Source organism: Pagrus major, chromosome 11, assembly GCF_040436345.1.
Source record: "Pagrus major chromosome 11, Pma_NU_1.0".
NCBI classification, from domain to species: domain Eukaryota; kingdom Metazoa; phylum Chordata; class Actinopteri; order Spariformes; family Sparidae; genus Pagrus; species Pagrus major.
The window spans coordinates 11,117,702-11,136,140 of NC_133225.1; the positions used below are offsets into that span (position 1 = coordinate 11,117,702).

Here is an 18,439-nt window from a genome sequence, read left to right on the forward strand (position 1 = left end):
TCCTCAGGTGATTTATTTTGTTGCTTGGGAGTAACAGTATAAAAGCACCTTAATGAAAACTATGGCTGAGTGGGCGGATGTATTCCTGCTTACAAAACCTGTATGAGGTAAAACAGTAGGACACGCAGGGTCTCAAAAAGAAATGTTATTGTTCTGTGAGCGAGAACATGCTGTGCAATCTCAATGAGTCACTGATAACTAACTGAACTGCTCAATTACAATCCACATAGAGAGAAGAGGAAGGAAGAGTTAGGAGCTCACAGATATAGCGAGAAAAGGTAAAGAGAAAGAAGCAGGAAAGCAGGAGGAAGTAAAGGAAAGAGAGACAGAAAGAGCTAAGGACGTAATCTGACACTTATTTCAGCCCCACTAAAATGCCAAGCCTGAGTGGATGAGGGGGGAACTAGAATCTTAAGCAGCCATAAATTTCCCCCGATGCTTTGCCGGGGCCCGCCGCTCTATGTACACGCTTGGAAGGGAATTGGAGCTGGTGGAGCAACATGAGGGAAGATGGCAGGGCTCCCAAAAAAAAAGACATTGCCATCAGATTCAGAGCCCACCATATGGGCTTCGACGCATAGTGTAAGCCAGAGACAGTTTCATTCCATCACACACACACACACACACACACACACACACACACACACACACACACACACACACACACACACACACACACACACACAAACAGTCAGGGGATAACGTTTCCCTTACTGCTCGAGAGGGTGAGGAAGACGCAGGTTACGAGGGAGGAGAACTTGCAACGGATCTGCATTATAATGAAGTCTGCGATATTATGAAAATTGAATGTGCAATGTACAAAATGCCTGTGGGAATGCAAATGAATCTGTGAGCTGAGAGTGTGAATGAAACGGACAGATGCATAGTCACACACACACACATGCATGCGTGCACATGATATATGCTTATTAGTGCATACATCTGTGCATACAGCTCCACTCAAGACACACTTGAACGCTTTCAGTAGATTTGTACAAACTTGCAGTGATTTTATTTCACAGGATTTTGGCTCTATTCTACTGTCACCGCATTATTATTCTTTTTTGTTGATACATTTCATTTGATGTTAAGCACTTGGTAATTGTTATTTTGAAAGGTGCTATACAAATGCAGATTATTATTAATAACCTCTGTTATGCATGAACGAGGAGCTGCTCATGCTCACATGAAAAGGTGCAGTTAATCAGGAGTCGGGCAGAGAGGGACGTGGGGATGAAAGGAAGGCAGGGAGGAAGAGGGAATAAGAGCGAGGATGAGACTGTTCTTTTACCAGCGTTATCGCTGTGGAGCTGAAAAGTGTTGTCAATTACAGTGAAGTGTTTCACTGCACAGCCTGCACACATGCAGGTGCGTACCCAAACCCACACATTAGTGCATTACGCGCTGTTATTAAGTGCTTGTAGTGGACTAAGTATGCGCATTTGGATGCTTTTTCTGCATTAACTCTTCAATTTTAAATAAACATAATGGTCCAAAAGGGAGAGAGAGAGAGAGAGAGAGAGAGAGATTGCGTACCACACAATGCTGCGCAGGCTCCAGCATACAGTACAATACAAAGCGGGGGTGACATTGCTGAGCACCCTGATGGTGCAGAGTGGGAATAAGCTTCAGGGCTGCCCAGAACTATATAGAAACCTATTACTTACAGCTGAAAGCCAAACAGGTCTCCCTTATTCACCCACCCACCAGCCTGCAGCCAACATAGCCAGGCACCCTGTTAAGGATTTTGCTGGAAGCGCAGCATCACCCAGTTCTTTCTGTAAAACATATTAACTCACGCTCTGTGGCCAGAAAAGGTGAGATCATCCTACAGTACATGTGAATAAAAAAGGGCAAGATTGAGAGATAGAAAGAGAAAGATACAGTACTGAGGAAAGGAAACGGAGGAGGCAAGATAGAGGGGGGGAGAGAGAGAGAGAGAGAGAGAGAGAGAGAGAGAGATCCTCCTGAAAAATGAGGTGACAGAAAGCTTTTTACGTGCAGGAAGGGTGGCCAGGCAATTTTCAAATGTCTGAGGCTTCTCATTTGCCGAGCTGCAAAACCACTTTATACGGTGGCAAATGTTAAACTTGTTCTGGGCACATCAAGGTCCCCTTGGCCGATAGCTTGTCTTCGCCTGGAATATAAATGTGGCTTCGGATGAGGGTACGGGGAAAAAACAGTTTCGACACCTTGTACACAAGAGTTTAAAAAGGTAGAGTGGCGGATATCTTTAGGGTCCACGCGAACAAAAGACTGTCTTTGTCCGTGCATATGGAAGTCCAAAGTCCACACCAACAGAGGCTCCTCTCTCCCACAGAAAATACTGCTCCTGAAACGCCTCGTCAGTAATCTCACCTTCTATTCCATGACTTTGTGACATCACACTACGTCACCATGTTACACATTTGCATAATTTATGCCTAGCGGCTAGGTTAGCATGTAAGAATTGATTTAGCAGAGCCGCTCTGTTGTTGTTAGCGGTGCTGGCTCAGGCTTGTGTGAGTTGACCATCAGAGCAAACAGAGGGGGAATACAGAGCTGCAGCACTTGAATGCATGAGAAAACGGATGTGTTTTTTGGAGCATTAAAGCATGTAAACCTATTCAAACGGGAACCCAAAATACAAATATGAACCTGAAAATGAACATAATATGTCTCCTTCAACTGTGAGGTGAGCAATTCTGGAAAACAAAGAGTCCAATACCAGAGACCTGAGCAGGAGACACAGCAATCAGCTGTTTTTTGCTTATCTATCAATTAATTTTTTGATTATCAAATTCATTCTTTTCTCTATAAATGGTAGAAAAGGTTAAAAAAACAAAACAAAAAAAAGCTCATAACATCTTTAAATTTGCTCTATTTTCAACCAAAAGTCACAAACCAGAATTTAGAATTCAATTAAAACAGAGAAAAGCAGGAAATCCTCACATTGTCTAAGCTAGATTTTTGTTTTAAAAGTTTGTTGTCACTTTCCAGTCAGTCCACTAATTGATTAACCGGCTAATCTTTTCCACACTAAGACATTTAAATAATAGCTTTAATGACTGAAACTGTCACTCTTGTTTTCAGGATGTGTCTGTCAAAATGTGATTTTAACTACAATGCTGTAAAAATAATAGTCACTGCCTCTGGCCATGTAGACCAGCTCTGACCACATGCACCTGTCATCCCACACATACACAAGCTCGAACATACACAGCTGTCCACAGGTGTGGTGAAGGCATGTTATCAGGGTACGACAGGAGGTCTGCGAACAGGACATATTTCCCTGGGAAGGCTGCCAGCTCTCTCGCACTCTTATTCTCTCCTCTCTACATTGTTTCTTCTCTCTGTCGCTCCATTCCAGCCTGGACGTCTCTGTATTTCCATTCTCTCTCACTGTGCTTTACCGTCTCCCTCTCTCGGTTTGTGTCTGTCGGCAGGATCCAGGGACATATGGGATACAGTAAATCCGAGCTGTTGACTGCAGGCAGTAAAGATTCCTCAGTTAATCAGAGTCAGCGGTGCGGGAACACTGAATCATGCTGGGTCAAAGGCCCGGGAGCTGGTCACTAAACCGGCGCTATCAGCCCCGCACCAGATCCCCCTGTCAGTATAAATACAGTGGCAGCCTATAGATCAGCTGGCCTGCAGTTTTAAGGAGTACAGAGAAAGGTGATAAGCCAATAATATGGCTCCTGGTCTTTGAGTGGTATCCCATCATGATGATACAGTCATATTGTTTTACAAAACTATGTTGTCCAAAAATAAGATTTAAAGGTACCTGTAATTTAAAAAACAAACAAAATTAGACTTGTGTTACACATCTGAAGGGTTTTATGTAGCAGTGGAGCATCAAAGGCATGCCCGCAACTCTGATTGTACTGTATAGACACAGTGGTGCTAACATCAGCATGCTAACACACTTACACTGACAATGTTAACAGGTAGAATGTTTACCTTGTTCGCCATCTTAGTTTAGCTTGTTAGCATGCCTAGCAACCTTTGCTAATTAGTGCTACACAGAGGCTCAATCTCATTTCAAATTTTTACACCTACCCCTCATTTTCAAGTGCCTCTTTGCCCCCTCAGGACATAATTACAAGGGGTAATGGTCCTAATCTCCCCATGAAATGAGACAATTCAAGATCCTGGTATTATCATAATGCCATTTATCTGATGGAGACAGAAAAGCATGGACACCCGCAATTCGTTCACACATTATCAATAAAGTTATTAAATAAGAAAGAACATTGCTTCATTTCCTGGCCACTAGCTGAGCTTTATATGCTAACATTAGCAACCTATTAGCTCCTCCACTGGTATTAGAGGAACTTTGCTCCTGGACTTCAGCTATATTTTGGGCGCTATATGCCATCAAAGGAGCGGAAAACATCATTGAAACATGTCAAAATGTGAGACTGTCATGCACAAATTAGCAATAACAGGGTAACATTAGCTAGGTAGCTTGTTAGCAACCAAGATGTCAGCAAACTAGTAGCGTTTGATTAACGCAGAGAGTTCTCATAGCCCTCGTTTTGTGTGCCTCTGAGGAACCTCTGTTTTGCCCTACAACTCTATCTCAACAAGAATCGGGCTAAGGAGTAGGGGCAAGAGGTACATGGGAATTGGCCTGTAAAGTACTGCTGCTAAGGCTGATTAGACTGTCATTATTTGATGGCACTAGATAAAAAGTCAAGTGATAACCAAAGTTGACAATCCATCCAATAATTGTCAAAAACAAAACCATCATTCTGCTATTGGTGCTGCAAGGAAAGGTAGAGGCAGCGGTAGAGAGCAGGCGTCATCCTCTGGGGAACATGAATATCCAAACAAACGTTAATGGCATTACATCCAATAGTGGTTGAAGTATTTCAGTCTGCACTAAAGTGGTGGGCCCACCGACAGACAGCGGGGTTGTGTTTTTATCCTTTATCACGTGCAGAATGATACATGACGGGACCCATGAGCCCGGAGCAAAGAGGTTAACATCTATCACAGAACTAATCACACATGTAATGAGGATATATTATGCATGAGCTAAAAACAGCATATACTCCTTCCTGTCACATTGCCTCCCCGTTCGTGTTCCTCCGCCTCACTCGTCATGTCATCCAACCACACCGAGAGACCAGACTAATTAACAGAGGGATGTGGGCTGCCTGTCGTTTAGGGAACTCATCTAATCTTCTCTTGTACTTTCCCAAGCAAGTTGAGCGACAGTGTGAGGGATGAGGGAGGGAGTGGAGGGTCAGAGATGGATAGAATATGGAAAATTAGAGAAGGATGTATTCAAAAATACCCCAATATGACACCCAATCAGTGTGTGTTTCTTTCTATGTGTCTGTGTGTGTGTGAGTGTCTGTCTTTTTACTCTCCCGTCCAATATCTCAGCTCTTCACTTCCGAAATTCCATCCAATCCACTTAGATTGCTCATTAAATCATCTCACAAGCAGACTACACACTGGGAAGCATATGCCTCAGTGGCCTCTGTGTCCTTAACACACACACACACATGCAAACACACACACACACAAACACAAAGAGGCGCACACAAAAGCCCAGTGGCGGGGTGTGAGCGTGTGTGGAGGGGGGATAATCTGCTGCTTTGATGGGCAGTTAAATCAGACTGCATCTCATCACAATCACAGCATCAGTGACTGCCAGATACAGACATCCATCTGAGGCACCATGGAGGACGCACACAAACACACTAACACACACACTAACACACACACACACATGCACACAGACACACGTACAAATCATCAAGTCACCAGGATGCAGGCAGACAGATGGTGAGTTTGTATCGTTTTCATGAGGGCAAGACGCATGTGTGCGCGTGCTAAGTCTCGTCCAACTCTGCGGCCACCTGAGAGGGACCTTCTGAGCCAGTGAGGACCCAGACAGACCAGACTGTGTCCTGTTACCTTCAGTGTTACAGCGACTGGCTGCCTGACAGCTAATGGCTGAAAAATATTGCTCCATCAACAAAACACAAGACAGGGTGACTATTTGTACTTAAAAAATAAAATAAAAAGAAATATAGGTATATTAACGGCCGTCTAAGTGTATTTGGTGACTCATTTTAGCTTTCTTAACTTTGATTTATTAATCCGTCTGAGAAAAACAACGCCATAATCCATTAACTAGTGTACTAACCTCCTCACTCTACTCCTCACGTTGACTTTCAACTGCACATGCTCTGCAGAGGAACAGACAGAAAGATAGGTGTTTCTGGTTTTGCGTCCTTCCTGTAAATACGCTGATTATGATGCTTCCTCTCCCGATGAATGTAGACCTACTTATGCCATTGTTTTGTAAACGCTTTTAAGTGCACCTGGTTTGTGCGATGACATGCGGTACCACATACTGTAGGCTTCAATTGTTCATTGTTCAGATCACCATCATCAGCATGGATATTAGCATGGATAGTGGTAGCAGGTCATGTTACTCATGATCGAACTGTAACCTCCACTGTACATTTACTGCCACTAGACAACTTCACTGCAAAACCTTCCCCCTGCTCTCATCATCAATACCTGCTGCTGTGAGTCTCTCTCTCTTGCTCAATCACACACACACACTGCCCTATTCCTTAAAGGATCCATGCTACCCTTTTAACACTATACAATCCTCAAGCTACGCAAGCACAAAATTACGTTTTTTGTCTATTTTAGTTCAGTATGTTAGCATGCCAACATTCGCTGTGATCTCTAAAGACAGAGTACACCAGAAGCTATTGGGTATGTGATTAGTTTTAAGGTATTTGGTTATAAACATCAAATTATTATGAAAGTTAAAAGATGACTATGACTGAAATTCATCCTGAGGGAGACATTCAGTGTCTGTTCAAAATTTAAAAGCAACCATTTAACAGTTTTGGTTTGGTGGGCCGACCGACCAAAGTGGTGTACCGACCGATCAAAACTGCCATCCACGCAGCTGCGCCACTAGCATAGCTAAAACAACGTATTTGGTTAAAGCCATCGGACACTAAATTTGAGCAAAGACAGTAAAGTGAAGATAGTGAACTACAAAAGGATTTAAAAAATGTGTGGGCAAGAATACACCCACCACTTTTGAAAAATTAATGAGGAGCGTGTGCGACTGCTGAGGGAAAAGTGTTTTTTTTTAACAATCTAGCGATTCATATAATCTCAACTATTCCATGTGTTTTATAAAACACAGTTATACAGTATAGAATAAAACAGTGAAGGTGTGTTACACATGAGAAGCTTGAGATGAACTGAACTTTGAATACGCAATGTGAATGCATGACAGAGGTATTATATTTTTTTTCTATGAAAGGTTCACTCCAATTTTCAATTATAAAGTCAATTATCTAGGCTGCTTTAATCTGCAGTAATACATCATAATTCTAAAGGCCTGTTAAAGAAATATCCTACAATCTCTACTACACAATTCATATTGGTTTGGTCCTATTATAAATCGAACAAACCAGTGAATTGTGGGTGGTGAGATGTGACTGAAGGATTTTCAGCAATTTCAGTCTATCAATGGAGCTAAGGGGGAGAGAAGAAGTAAGAAGACTGATTTAACAGGTTGAGAGTGACAGACAAATAAAGGGAGAGAAGAGTGAGATTAGTGATTAGATGTTTAAAATGCATCAGCTCTCACAGACTGTACCTGATTGCGGATGGGAGGGAATGGCATGGAAAGAAACTTGAAATTCGTACAAAGAAGCATGCCAGACAAAGGTGGTTTTAAAACTGATGAGAGACGACAAGAGGAGCATCAAAGTACACTGAATAAATTGAGAAAAAATTGGAATTGGAGCACACTGCGGCCGGAGAAAAGAAAAACCTGATTTTGTCGGAGGGTGAGGTGGAGAGAGAAAAGAAACAGCATGAAGGAGAAAGAAACTGCGTTGTGATAACCGAGTGGGAAGAAGAATCGAAGTGTGAGAGCGAAAGGGGAAGAAATCAAACGCTCCAAGCACCGAGAAAAGAAACGCTGAGGGGAAAAAAAAAGAGTGAGTGAATAGAAAGCAAGCGTGCTGATAGTGGCAGCAGCTTTCAGCATGCTCTGTACTTATTAAATAATAACACTTAGAATGGCTAATGAGACGTGAAAGTTTGCAGATGTCTCAAGGATCCTAGCAGCAACAAAACAGCCAGAGTACTGCTAAAGTGTAAATAAGGAGGGTGGGGAAGGTACGAGGAGCTGGTGGAAGTGCAGCCATGGGAGATGTAGAGAAGAGGAACGACTGCGGAGAGGGTGGAAAAAGCCTCGTTGGAGAAGACGATAACGTGGGAGATTGAAGAAAGGATAGAGTGACAGGAAGCAAAAGAGGCTGGCGGGGGTTTGATGCTGCACACTGGCTATTTCCAGCTTTACTGCAGAGCGCCGCGGTCCGGTCTCAGTCCGAGCACGATTCCCCGGTAAGAGATGGAGACAGACTGGGATCCCCTAGGTATATCGATTTTCAGGCGCACTCATTTGGGAGAATCAGAATTGATGAGACCTGCCTACGGCCAAGGTTTATTTACTTATTTATCTCTAGCCTGCTCTGGCCCTGGCCCCATCTGTCTGAGAATATGGGGCTACCTACTGGGGCCCAGCATCTCCCATCGTCCAGGCATGACAACTAATTTGAGGGCATGTGTATGTGTGTGCGTAGGGAGAGATACTGGGAATGCAGCAGGCCACCTAAATCGAGCACACCCTCCATAAATCAAGACAGGGCAGCCAGCACACATTGACATTTCACAGATGGGCGTAGTTTCATCTGAGGTGCACTTGATTGTTAGTTTTAGGCTGTTTTCTGCAATGTCATTATGAGTCAGTCAGCCTGCAACCAGAGGGATCAATTTAAAACAGGCTTGTGCTCTACTCCCTGCTGCAAAGTTTACCCTCTTTAAATTACACCCTGTCATCATTTTAGTTCTTAATCAACACTGGAGATCTCCAGAGGACTTCTTCACACTTTGACTCTGTCTCAAAACTGTGTGGTTCATCTAAACTGTACTAAAACCTTAGGGTGGAAACAACGATTGGCCATTTTACAGGGGATTACTGTATATGTCAGACTACTGCTCGTCTGGGAATTGCAGTTTTTACACTTTGGTCTTTGTATGGATTAAACAAACAAGCTTTAACGTGTTAATCAGTGAGCTTTAGAAGTATTAGCAAGTGTTAAACAGAGCCAGGCCCGCTGTTTCACTCTTTAAGCTAAGCTAAGCTAACTGACTCCTGGTTGCAGTCCTATATTTTTGATATACAGACATCCGAGTGGTATCAATCTCTTCATCTAACTGTCAAATTATTGCTGTGATGCTGGTATTTGGTGAGTAGAAAGCAAAGTAAACAAGTGTTTCTATGCATCTTCCTTCCTTCAATGAAAAGTCCTCATATCTCACAGCCAGACAGTGTGTTTCTTCGCGACGTGCTATCTCTCTCTCAGCCCTTCCAATCCTCCCCTCCCCTCGACGCCGCCCCAATCTTGTAAGCTACACAGACGGCCTGATAATTGGATTTCAACAGACAGTTCAAACGGCGGCATAAAATAATTAGCGACAAACCTCGGAATCAATCTCAGGCATGGCGATCATCTCACTGGCCTTGGCAGGTCTCTCTGGGAGCGCGAGGGGAAAGGCATGATATCGGTTCAACACAGTCTGTGACGTGATGAATCGCTTGGCATTCTCGTGTTCGGATGAGTGAGTCGGTATACGTGTTTACGGAGTTTGTGTGCAGCCATGTGCATTCAATTTATGTTTGCTTTCTGATCTGGACAAATATGTGTGTATGTGTAGGCAGTGATGAGAAGCCCTCGAAGTGTGAACCAGATGTAGCTGAGCATCGACCCCTCGCCCCCTCCTTCTTCCATCCCCTTGAGACAGGAACAAAGAGGCCAGACTACATCAGGCAGGTCTTTGATCAGCTCAGCTCTATCGTGTTCCCATCAGTAATTGACAGCTCTTGGATCCCGGATGCTTCCTTTGCAACGTGCACATGGAAAGTCTCAATGTCTTCCGATATATAGTCTGATTGGGCACTAAACTCGGTCTTTTGAGGATTACCAACTGAATAACTTCGGTACTACCATGTGCTGATTCACCTTTAATCAATCAGCGCCAAATTTCAGTACCTGCAAGCACATCTGGGTGAGAGAGTAACTTAAGACTACAGAGAGAAAGAGAGACAGCAAAACTATGTCACGCCTGCAGTTTGTTCAGGTCACACTGAGTCAGGGCAATGGCGAGCCGAAAGCAGCTGCAACACTTTAAAAACTCGACAGACATAAGTTGTTGTTGGAGCAAGTGTGAAGCAGCATATCCAAGTCTGAGGCCAGGGTTCTCTGCCAGAAGGGGATGAGCTGAGCTCTTGTCCCAAGCGAGGGGGTTCAAGTATATCGGGGTCTTGTTCACGAGTGACAGGAAAATGGAGGGTGAGACGGACAAGAGGTTTGGTGCAGCGTCAGCAGTATTGCAGGGGTCGCACTGGACCATCATGGCGAAGAGGGAGCTGAGCTGATTTACCAATCGATCTACGTTCCAACTCTCCCCTATGGTCACGAGCTGTGCGTAGTGACTGAAAGGGAGATTGCGGATACAAGCGACCAAAGTTTCCACTGTAGAGATAGGGTGAGGAGCTCGGACATCCAGAGGGAGCACGCAGCAGGGCCTCCGCTCCTTTGTGTCAAAAGGAGCCAGCTCAAGCGGTTCAGGTATCTGATAAGGATGCTTCTTGGGCGCCTCCCTTTGGAGTTATTCTGGGCACGACCAACCGGGAGGAAACCCCAGGGCAGACCTAGAAACTCGCTGGAGGGATTACATGTCTCATCTGGCCTTGGAACACCCCAGAATCCCTCAGGAGGTGCTGGAAATCATTGCCGGTGAGAGGGAGGTCTGGAATACCCTGCTTTGCCTGCTTTCACAGCGACCCGACCACAGATAAGCGGAAGGAAATTGATAGATGGATGGATAAGTTGTTTGAGATTTTTTCAGCCACTGTCTCAATTAAAACATCTATAAGGTTTTCCACTGCAGAAAATAATCTGCATTTCATAAATATGAACAACATTCAATCTGAGCTGCTTTCCATTTTGCATGCAACACACGAAGAGCTTAGGGGCAAAGCTGGAGGCTCTGCAGGGCACCTCACTCCTCTTTCCGCACAATCTCTCAAGTGGCCTTATCACCTGCGTTAATGTAATGAAACAGATTAGTACCTGCAGCCTAACACTTGACCAGGGAAAATTAGAGCCTGCCATAAAGTGCTTATTCATCTCCGCTGAATCCACCTTCAGAAGAAAAGTCAGGAAAAAAATTAAGGCCCTTCAGCCTGAATATAAAGTAATAAAGTGATTTAGTTTCTACCGCTGCTTTATTGGAAGTAAATTAACCTGCTTTACAGTCAAGAACAGTGTTAGCGGCCTGTAAATTTGATCACATTTTTTTATATTTCATCCTGCTCAAGAGAGGAAGAAGCAGAGAAGGGGGACTTTTGAATTTTCACTCTGTGAGTTGACTAAATTAGAAAGATTTCAGCATTGCAAAGTTAAACCGATTCACCGAGAAATGTTTTTTCTTCTTGATGAGTCAACAGTGGTGTTGTGTTTTCCCAATAACACTTGGCACCATATAAACACACACATACGCAGGTCCAAGAGATAAGTACACAGCTGCTGAGATCCATGGACAATGTAAAGCAAACACATGAAAAGAAAAAACAAAGTATGTTAATTGTACATTACAGTCACTCATTCTTAATTCTACATTATGACAAGCTGCCATTTATGCTAAATAGTAACTTGTTCTGCTAATCTTGTTTGATAAAGGCTTAATGGTCCTTATTGTTGTTCTATGGCGTTGGTGCTGGAGTGTAGAGCCATTAGCCCGTCATATATCAAGCCCTCAGTTTCATGAGTAATGGTTAAGTGTTTTGAACCAACTAGCTCATGGCAGCATGAATCTTCCTGAAGGCTGGTGATTATTAATGACAGTGGCAGCGCAGAGCAGCCACCTTCAATCACACCGCAGGTAAATCCTGCTCCCACAACAAAGACGTTGGCAGGGAAGTGCCCTTTAATTCCTTTTTGCCGGGAATTAATCAGCCCCGTTTCTAATTTCTCACCCGACCGATGTTAATGCCTTTTCCGTGTGATACTCTAAATAAGAGATTAGACGCCACATGGGGACGGCTGCGCAAACACGTACACAAACGCGCACGGACACACACACACACCGTTGAACTGATGACAAACGGGGACGCAGCGGCTCATTTGAATATCAGAGACAAAGAGTGCTGGCGTGCCAACGTAACCTCCTCCAGCCTGTACAGTAATTACTCAGCACTGGAACACAAGAGGACACAGAGGGTTTATGAAGGAAGAATGGACTGAAGACAATGAGAGAAGGGGACGGAGCTTGAGGAGCAGGAGTGAAAGGAAGGAGGGAGGACGGAGAGCCAGAAAGGCAGAGGAAGGCAAGGGTAAGTGGGATGAGAAGGAGAAAAATAAAAGTTTAAAAAGTTTGAGGTGATTTAGGAGCAGAGGCGGCGTGTAAAGTTAACACCATCTTTCTCCTCTTTATCGGGCTAACCTGATGGGACAGCGATGCAGGGTAGTTTCCTCGGACCATCTGTTAGACGCCAACACAATTGTACACAACAGCCACAGACGGAGAGCCTAGGAGCAACCAATTTCTCTGGATGATGCCCTACTTATTGAGCTGTTTAAATTAGCCTCTCCCTCCTTCCTTATCTCTATTTCTTCTCCTAAATATCCTCAGAAGATTCGTCCCTTGTTTTGTACCTTGATTTCTTCTTTTCTTTCGAGGGTAAGTTTGCTGTTTGCCCCATTCCTCCACATCTTCTGTCGACTTCACACCTAAATGGTAAAACAGGTTGCATGTAGCTGCCTTCCAAAATGAAAAATATGTGCATTTACTCAGCACTGGATTACAAGAGGAAACACAGGGACCAAAAAGACCAAAGAAGGCCCATCATGCCCTCCATAATGACCATTTTGCCACCTCTATGGTTGAGTTGTTCATATCAAGTGTCTATAACTACTTGCTGGGGGGAAAATTGTGGTATTAAACCAGTGATTTCATGCTAGCAGCTCATCTGGGCACCATAACTTTGTGTAACAAATCTAATGGCAATCCATTCAATAGTTGCTGAGATATTTCAGCCTGGACAAACTGACTGACCGACCGACTGAAATTGCCATCCACAGAGCTATGGCGCTAGCATGGCCAAAAACAACTTACCCGAGGTTGTTAGAGATTGTGGTCATGATAAAAAAATAAAAAATAAAATAACAAAAACAAAAGTTGACTCTTGGTAGAGGACGTGATGTAAAATGTCTGTCTAATACAATCTGCTCAAAAAGGACTACCTCCATCTTTGCTTCAGAGCTCAGGCTGTCATCAATTGCATGACTTTAAGTAGTCAGTTGTCAGGAAAATGCAAACAAAAGTCATTTGAGGCATGTGAACAGACTGCAAAATGCTGTTGATCTTTCTGGTGAGAAGAGCCTGCCTTCATTACTCACTAAAATAATGAAAAGATATTTGATATATCACCTGTTTCCCGAGCAAACATTCTGCTGCTCGGGAAGAGGATCTCTCAAGGACGTCAACTGTTTATCAAAGGCTTTTCCTCCAGTCCTGCCTGTTTTGCTATGCAGTGCTTCCAAACTGGACCTGCACAACATAAATCACATACTGGTTTTTTATGACTTGAACTACATTTTATATAATATATATGCTGTACATTTTCATCAATGGCAATATTGTGTAATCTGTACCTTGAGGTTGACCTGTAATATCTGGTTCATATCTGCTTTTATATCTGGTGTTTGCTTTTCTTTCTCATCAGCTTGACCACATTTCTCTCTCTCTCTCTCCCTCTCTCTCCTCTTCTTCTCTCTTTTTCTCTCTCTCCATCCAATTTCCTGGCCTGTGCCTCCCTCTCTGTGGAAGCGCTGATGAGTGTCTTGGCAGAAGTGGACCCAGTGAAGGTCTCACTCCGGGGGCCTGTTAGAATTTCCCTCAGCGGCCACACACGCACGCACACGCACACGCACACACACACGCACACACACAAATGTCCTTACGGTGATACAACAGTCATAAAGGGCTGCATGATGAATTAACATTGCTTTTTTTGTAGCATTACTGTTTATTGAGCATAATTAAATTTGATTCATTGACTGTTTACGGCTTCTTTAAAACAACACAATCAATACTTTCCTCCCCTCCCTCCTCTCTTTCACCACTCTTTCTCTTTGTGTCTCTCTCAGAGACCCTGCAGGTGACAGCTCTTGATTCCAGCTCAACACCTAATGACTAAATTGGAGCAATTAATTACCCCGATCGGTGATGTTAACCTCCACCTCTTCCACCTGGACTCTTGGCGGTGCGAACAAATCGGCTGATTCATACCGGAGCCTTGTACCCTGCTTGCTATTTATCCCCGATACTGCAGCATTGCTCGAAGAACTGCTTGGACATAATGACTTAATGAGAATTACCCTGAATTACCAAACTAGGAGGAGAGTATAGTGTATATAAAGAGAGCGAGTTCAGATATGGGTCTGGCATCAAGATAAAGATTAAACAATGAAATATGATTGCACAAAACTGGATCAACCTTGAATTTTATAGGCTACAATAACTTCTCCTCTCCTCTCCTCTCCTCTCCTCTCCTCTCCTCTCCTCTCCTCTCCTCTCCTCTCCTCTCCTCTCCTCTCCTCTCCTCTCCCCTGACCTCTATCCTGGCTCATTTCCCTTCATCTCTCATGCACCTGCAGCAGTTTGTCAGGCTGCTTTGGCTAATTACACATCTCATCACAACCACACACCGCCAAAGGCTCTCAGCAGTTCTCATGCATTACCACTGTAGTGGGACTTCACAGGCCTGATCTGCGATTCTGACGGAGGACTCATGCATCGAATAATAGGTCCCACTACATCCACTGATGCAAATTACTAACATGGTCTCCAGGACAAAAACAACCTGCTTTCATATTTCACAATCAATGATGGGTTAAATATTGGGGTAATATTTGTGAGTGTGTGTTTATCGGTGCAGCCTGATCTCTCTCTCCGGTAACCTGCCGTCGCCCATCAAGCCCTGATGGATGCTGTCCTGTCAGCGCAGCCAACTGTTCATGCAATGGCTGCCTCTCAACCCTCTGTTCCCTGCATTCCCCAGATGCAGTGCTGGCAGCCCAGGGAGACACTTTGATTTTAATAGCCGTTTCCCACATGTTCAATTAATTTTTCAAAAAAATGATGTGATGCTGTTTCTTCAGGTGATAGAAAAACAGTAGCAACAAATTCTGGATAACTGGTCGAGTATCTTTTAGGCCAAACAGTTCAGCTGCGTTTGAACTTGCATATCTAGAAATTTCTTAAAATGTTTTGTCATTGTTTCTCCCTTTTCTTCTTCCTCTCCACAAACTGTACTGACCCACTGTTCGTTGGATGATGGCAGGGGATTTGGCTGGACGAAAAAAAAGGAAGGATGCTTTGAACGGGAAACAAAATCACGGAGAAACTGGACATGTTTTTCCAGGCTATGGTGTGGATAATCTGTAGACTCTTCACACACACTAACCTGAAGAGAAAGGGTCAGGGTCAGCTCACAACGTATCATAACAGCATAACTGTTGACTGAAAGACAGAGGGAGCATTTTGACAACGTCAATGTCAAGTGATACGAGTGGAAGCAGAGAGGACAAGGTGCTACGTCAACAGGACATTTAAAGAACAGTACAACATTTTGGGAAATACACTTATTTGTGTTCTTGCCAAGAGTTAGAGGAGAAGATTGATATCACTCCCATGTCTGTCAGTTATATACTTTGTCTTCATTCTTTCTTTATCTAGCTCAGTTGCAGAGAGAGGCCTTTTATGCCTTTAATTTCACAAGCTCCCCAGTTAATACAAATTCAAAACATCATTCATGTACATTTTCACATCATACATTTTTACAGCACCAATCCCATCAGTATAAAAGTCATTTTCATTCACCAATTAATTCCAGTCCTTTCACTATCCCTTTTTAAACTTCCATGAATGAGACCTAACATGTCCAGCAGATTTTTCACATTAAAGTATTCCCGCCTCCCATTATTGGCAGTCTTTTAATCTGAAAATCTACAAGAAGATAAGAAGAAGTAGAAAAAATGGAATGAATAGGTGGATGAAACGGGTATTTCTCTTAAAAAGAAAAGAGCAACTGATGACTGTTCATGATGGAATTCATCCTGTCAAAATAAAATGCAGAATTTAGCATGTTAGCTGTTGTTGGTTGCGACAGGTAATTTAATCCCCCTCAATTATAATTATTATTATTATTATTATTATTATTATTATCATTATTGTTATTTTTTAAAATCAGACTTCATTTGATCAGGCTGCCACACGGACATTATTACAATATCAGTTTTTTAAATGTTTTATATGGGAATCTATTGTATAAAGCTGCAGCCATACCAGTAGACCCTTATTTCCAGTCTTTATGCTAAGCTAAGCTAACTGGCTGCTGGCTGTATCGTCATATTTAGTATACAGACTTGAAAGTGGAATGGATTTCCTCATCATGATACCAACTAAGCATATTTACCAATAAATTGCAATATTCCCTTAAGCATACAACAAAACTCATATGAGCTACTGCAATATGAATTTGGAGTTGTGCCCGACACCTCAGGAGTCTTCTGGGTGTTATTTTACTTGATTTCTCCCTCTTTTAATGCAACTTGCCAGGGAGCATCTTTTTATCTCTCAAACTGGATCTTTATAATATTAAAAAGATGGTTAAGATATGGACTTGACATTTTCTATCTCCTCATCCGCTGTGACAGATACAAGACCACATAAGAATACCAGCTATCACCTAACAAAAGAAGACTCCTCCTAGTGCTACTTCTCTGAGGCTTAGACGGTGAGAAGAGGGTGTGAAAGGTAGTGTTAAGTGTTGTGGTGCAGCGTGTCCACACAAAATAATGCTGTCGCGACATACATGATATGGCATCGGTGTATTAGAGATGTGGGAATGGTAAGAGAGAGACAGATGGGGTTGGGGTTATTGCTATAACTATTGTAACTTTGTAATGTCTCCCTCGTGGTGTGAAAGAGATTTAAACAAAGCAACATGAAGCTGTGAGACAAAAACTAAGAGGCTCAAAGTTCCCATGATAACGCTGTGGGCTCATTTTTTATGTAGGCATTGTATAATTGATGACAACGAACATGAAAGCTGCTCCGACATAATGAGTCAGAGAGGAGGCTAGCTGCACACCGAGGCTACATCCAGACCTGGAGAGAAATCCATGTTACCTCAGGAAAAACCACAGCAAAACCACAAAGGGCACCAAAGTCTTTTCTACATTTCAAGCTAATCAAAGATGAGAGTCCGACCGTGAACTCCACGAATGAATTCCTGCTGTTCACGCCCGTCCAGGGCCCTTCAGTTCCACTGTTGTTCCCGCAACGCGCCTCCCCTCTGAAGGAGGAGGCGTCGGCGAGCTAATTTAACTCATCAAACAATGTTTACTGAGAGAGGAAAAACAAACACCTGGTGCTAATTCAGAACGCACTTCCACGCAGAGGCTGAGCGCAGTGATGGGGGGCTGGAGGGAGCTTTGTTAAGTAAATGATCAGCTGGAAGGTTTAATTGAAAGGAACTGGGGGGGGGAATATGGAGCTGCGGATAAATTGATGAGTGGAGGGTTGATGCAGCACTGAGAAGTAAAAGAATTTAAAAAGTCTGTTTACTGAGGGAGACGTGCCGACTGAGGATGTTGGCACAACAAAGACATCACTCTGCTTCCTCTGAAAAAAGGAAGTGAGCACGATTCTTTGTAGAAAGACACAGGCTTTATCAAGGTTGACTCATTGGCAGAATACATTTCTCCCAGTCACATACGTTTTTGCTTATCTTACATTTCCAAAGACCTCCGTGGAAACACAATTGAAACTGTAGATTGATTAGGCACTCTGGTAGGCTAGAGTTCGACTGATCCAAATTTTATGGCAGTCCGTCAAGAAAGGGCTGAGACATTTCACTCAAAATCAAAAATTGATCAAGTCAATGGATCACCAAAATCGTTGGAATTAATTAGGAACCATGCACTGATGAAATGTTGCACCAATCCAAGTAGAAAAGTCTGGTCATCAAGGATTCATCCTCTGGCGACCATGAATGCATACAAAGTTTCATGGCAACACTCAAGGACAGGTGTTGCTGAAGCATTTCAGCCTGGACCAAAGTGGCGGACAGACTGAACCATGGCTAAAAACACTTTAGACTGCTGAAAATCAGTAGCCCAAGGCACACTTGGTGCTTTGAGGATAATTTACAACCCTCTGGAAGGCCTTGTTTTCAATTCATGTCAGCTCGGAATGAAATTATGTCTCAGAGAAGTCTTGACTCTTCAAAAATCTGCATAGTAATTTATGTAAGCAAGCTGTC

At 43.3% G+C, this 18,439-nt stretch overlaps 1 protein-coding gene across 1 annotated transcript in view; it reads right to left on the reverse strand.

Annotated features, from left to right (window-relative positions):
* Nucleotides 1-10,458, reverse strand: part of ncanb (neurocan b) — a 122,547-nt gene extending 112,089 nt beyond the window's left edge. Inside the window, exon 1 of the mRNA XM_073476410.1 lies at nucleotides 10,250-10,458. Coding sequence (XP_073332511.1) covers nucleotides 10,250-10,458 — 209 coding nt within the window. The remainder of the gene's footprint in view (nucleotides 1-10,249) is intronic.
* Between the last annotated feature and the right edge of the window lie 7,981 nt (nucleotides 10,459-18,439).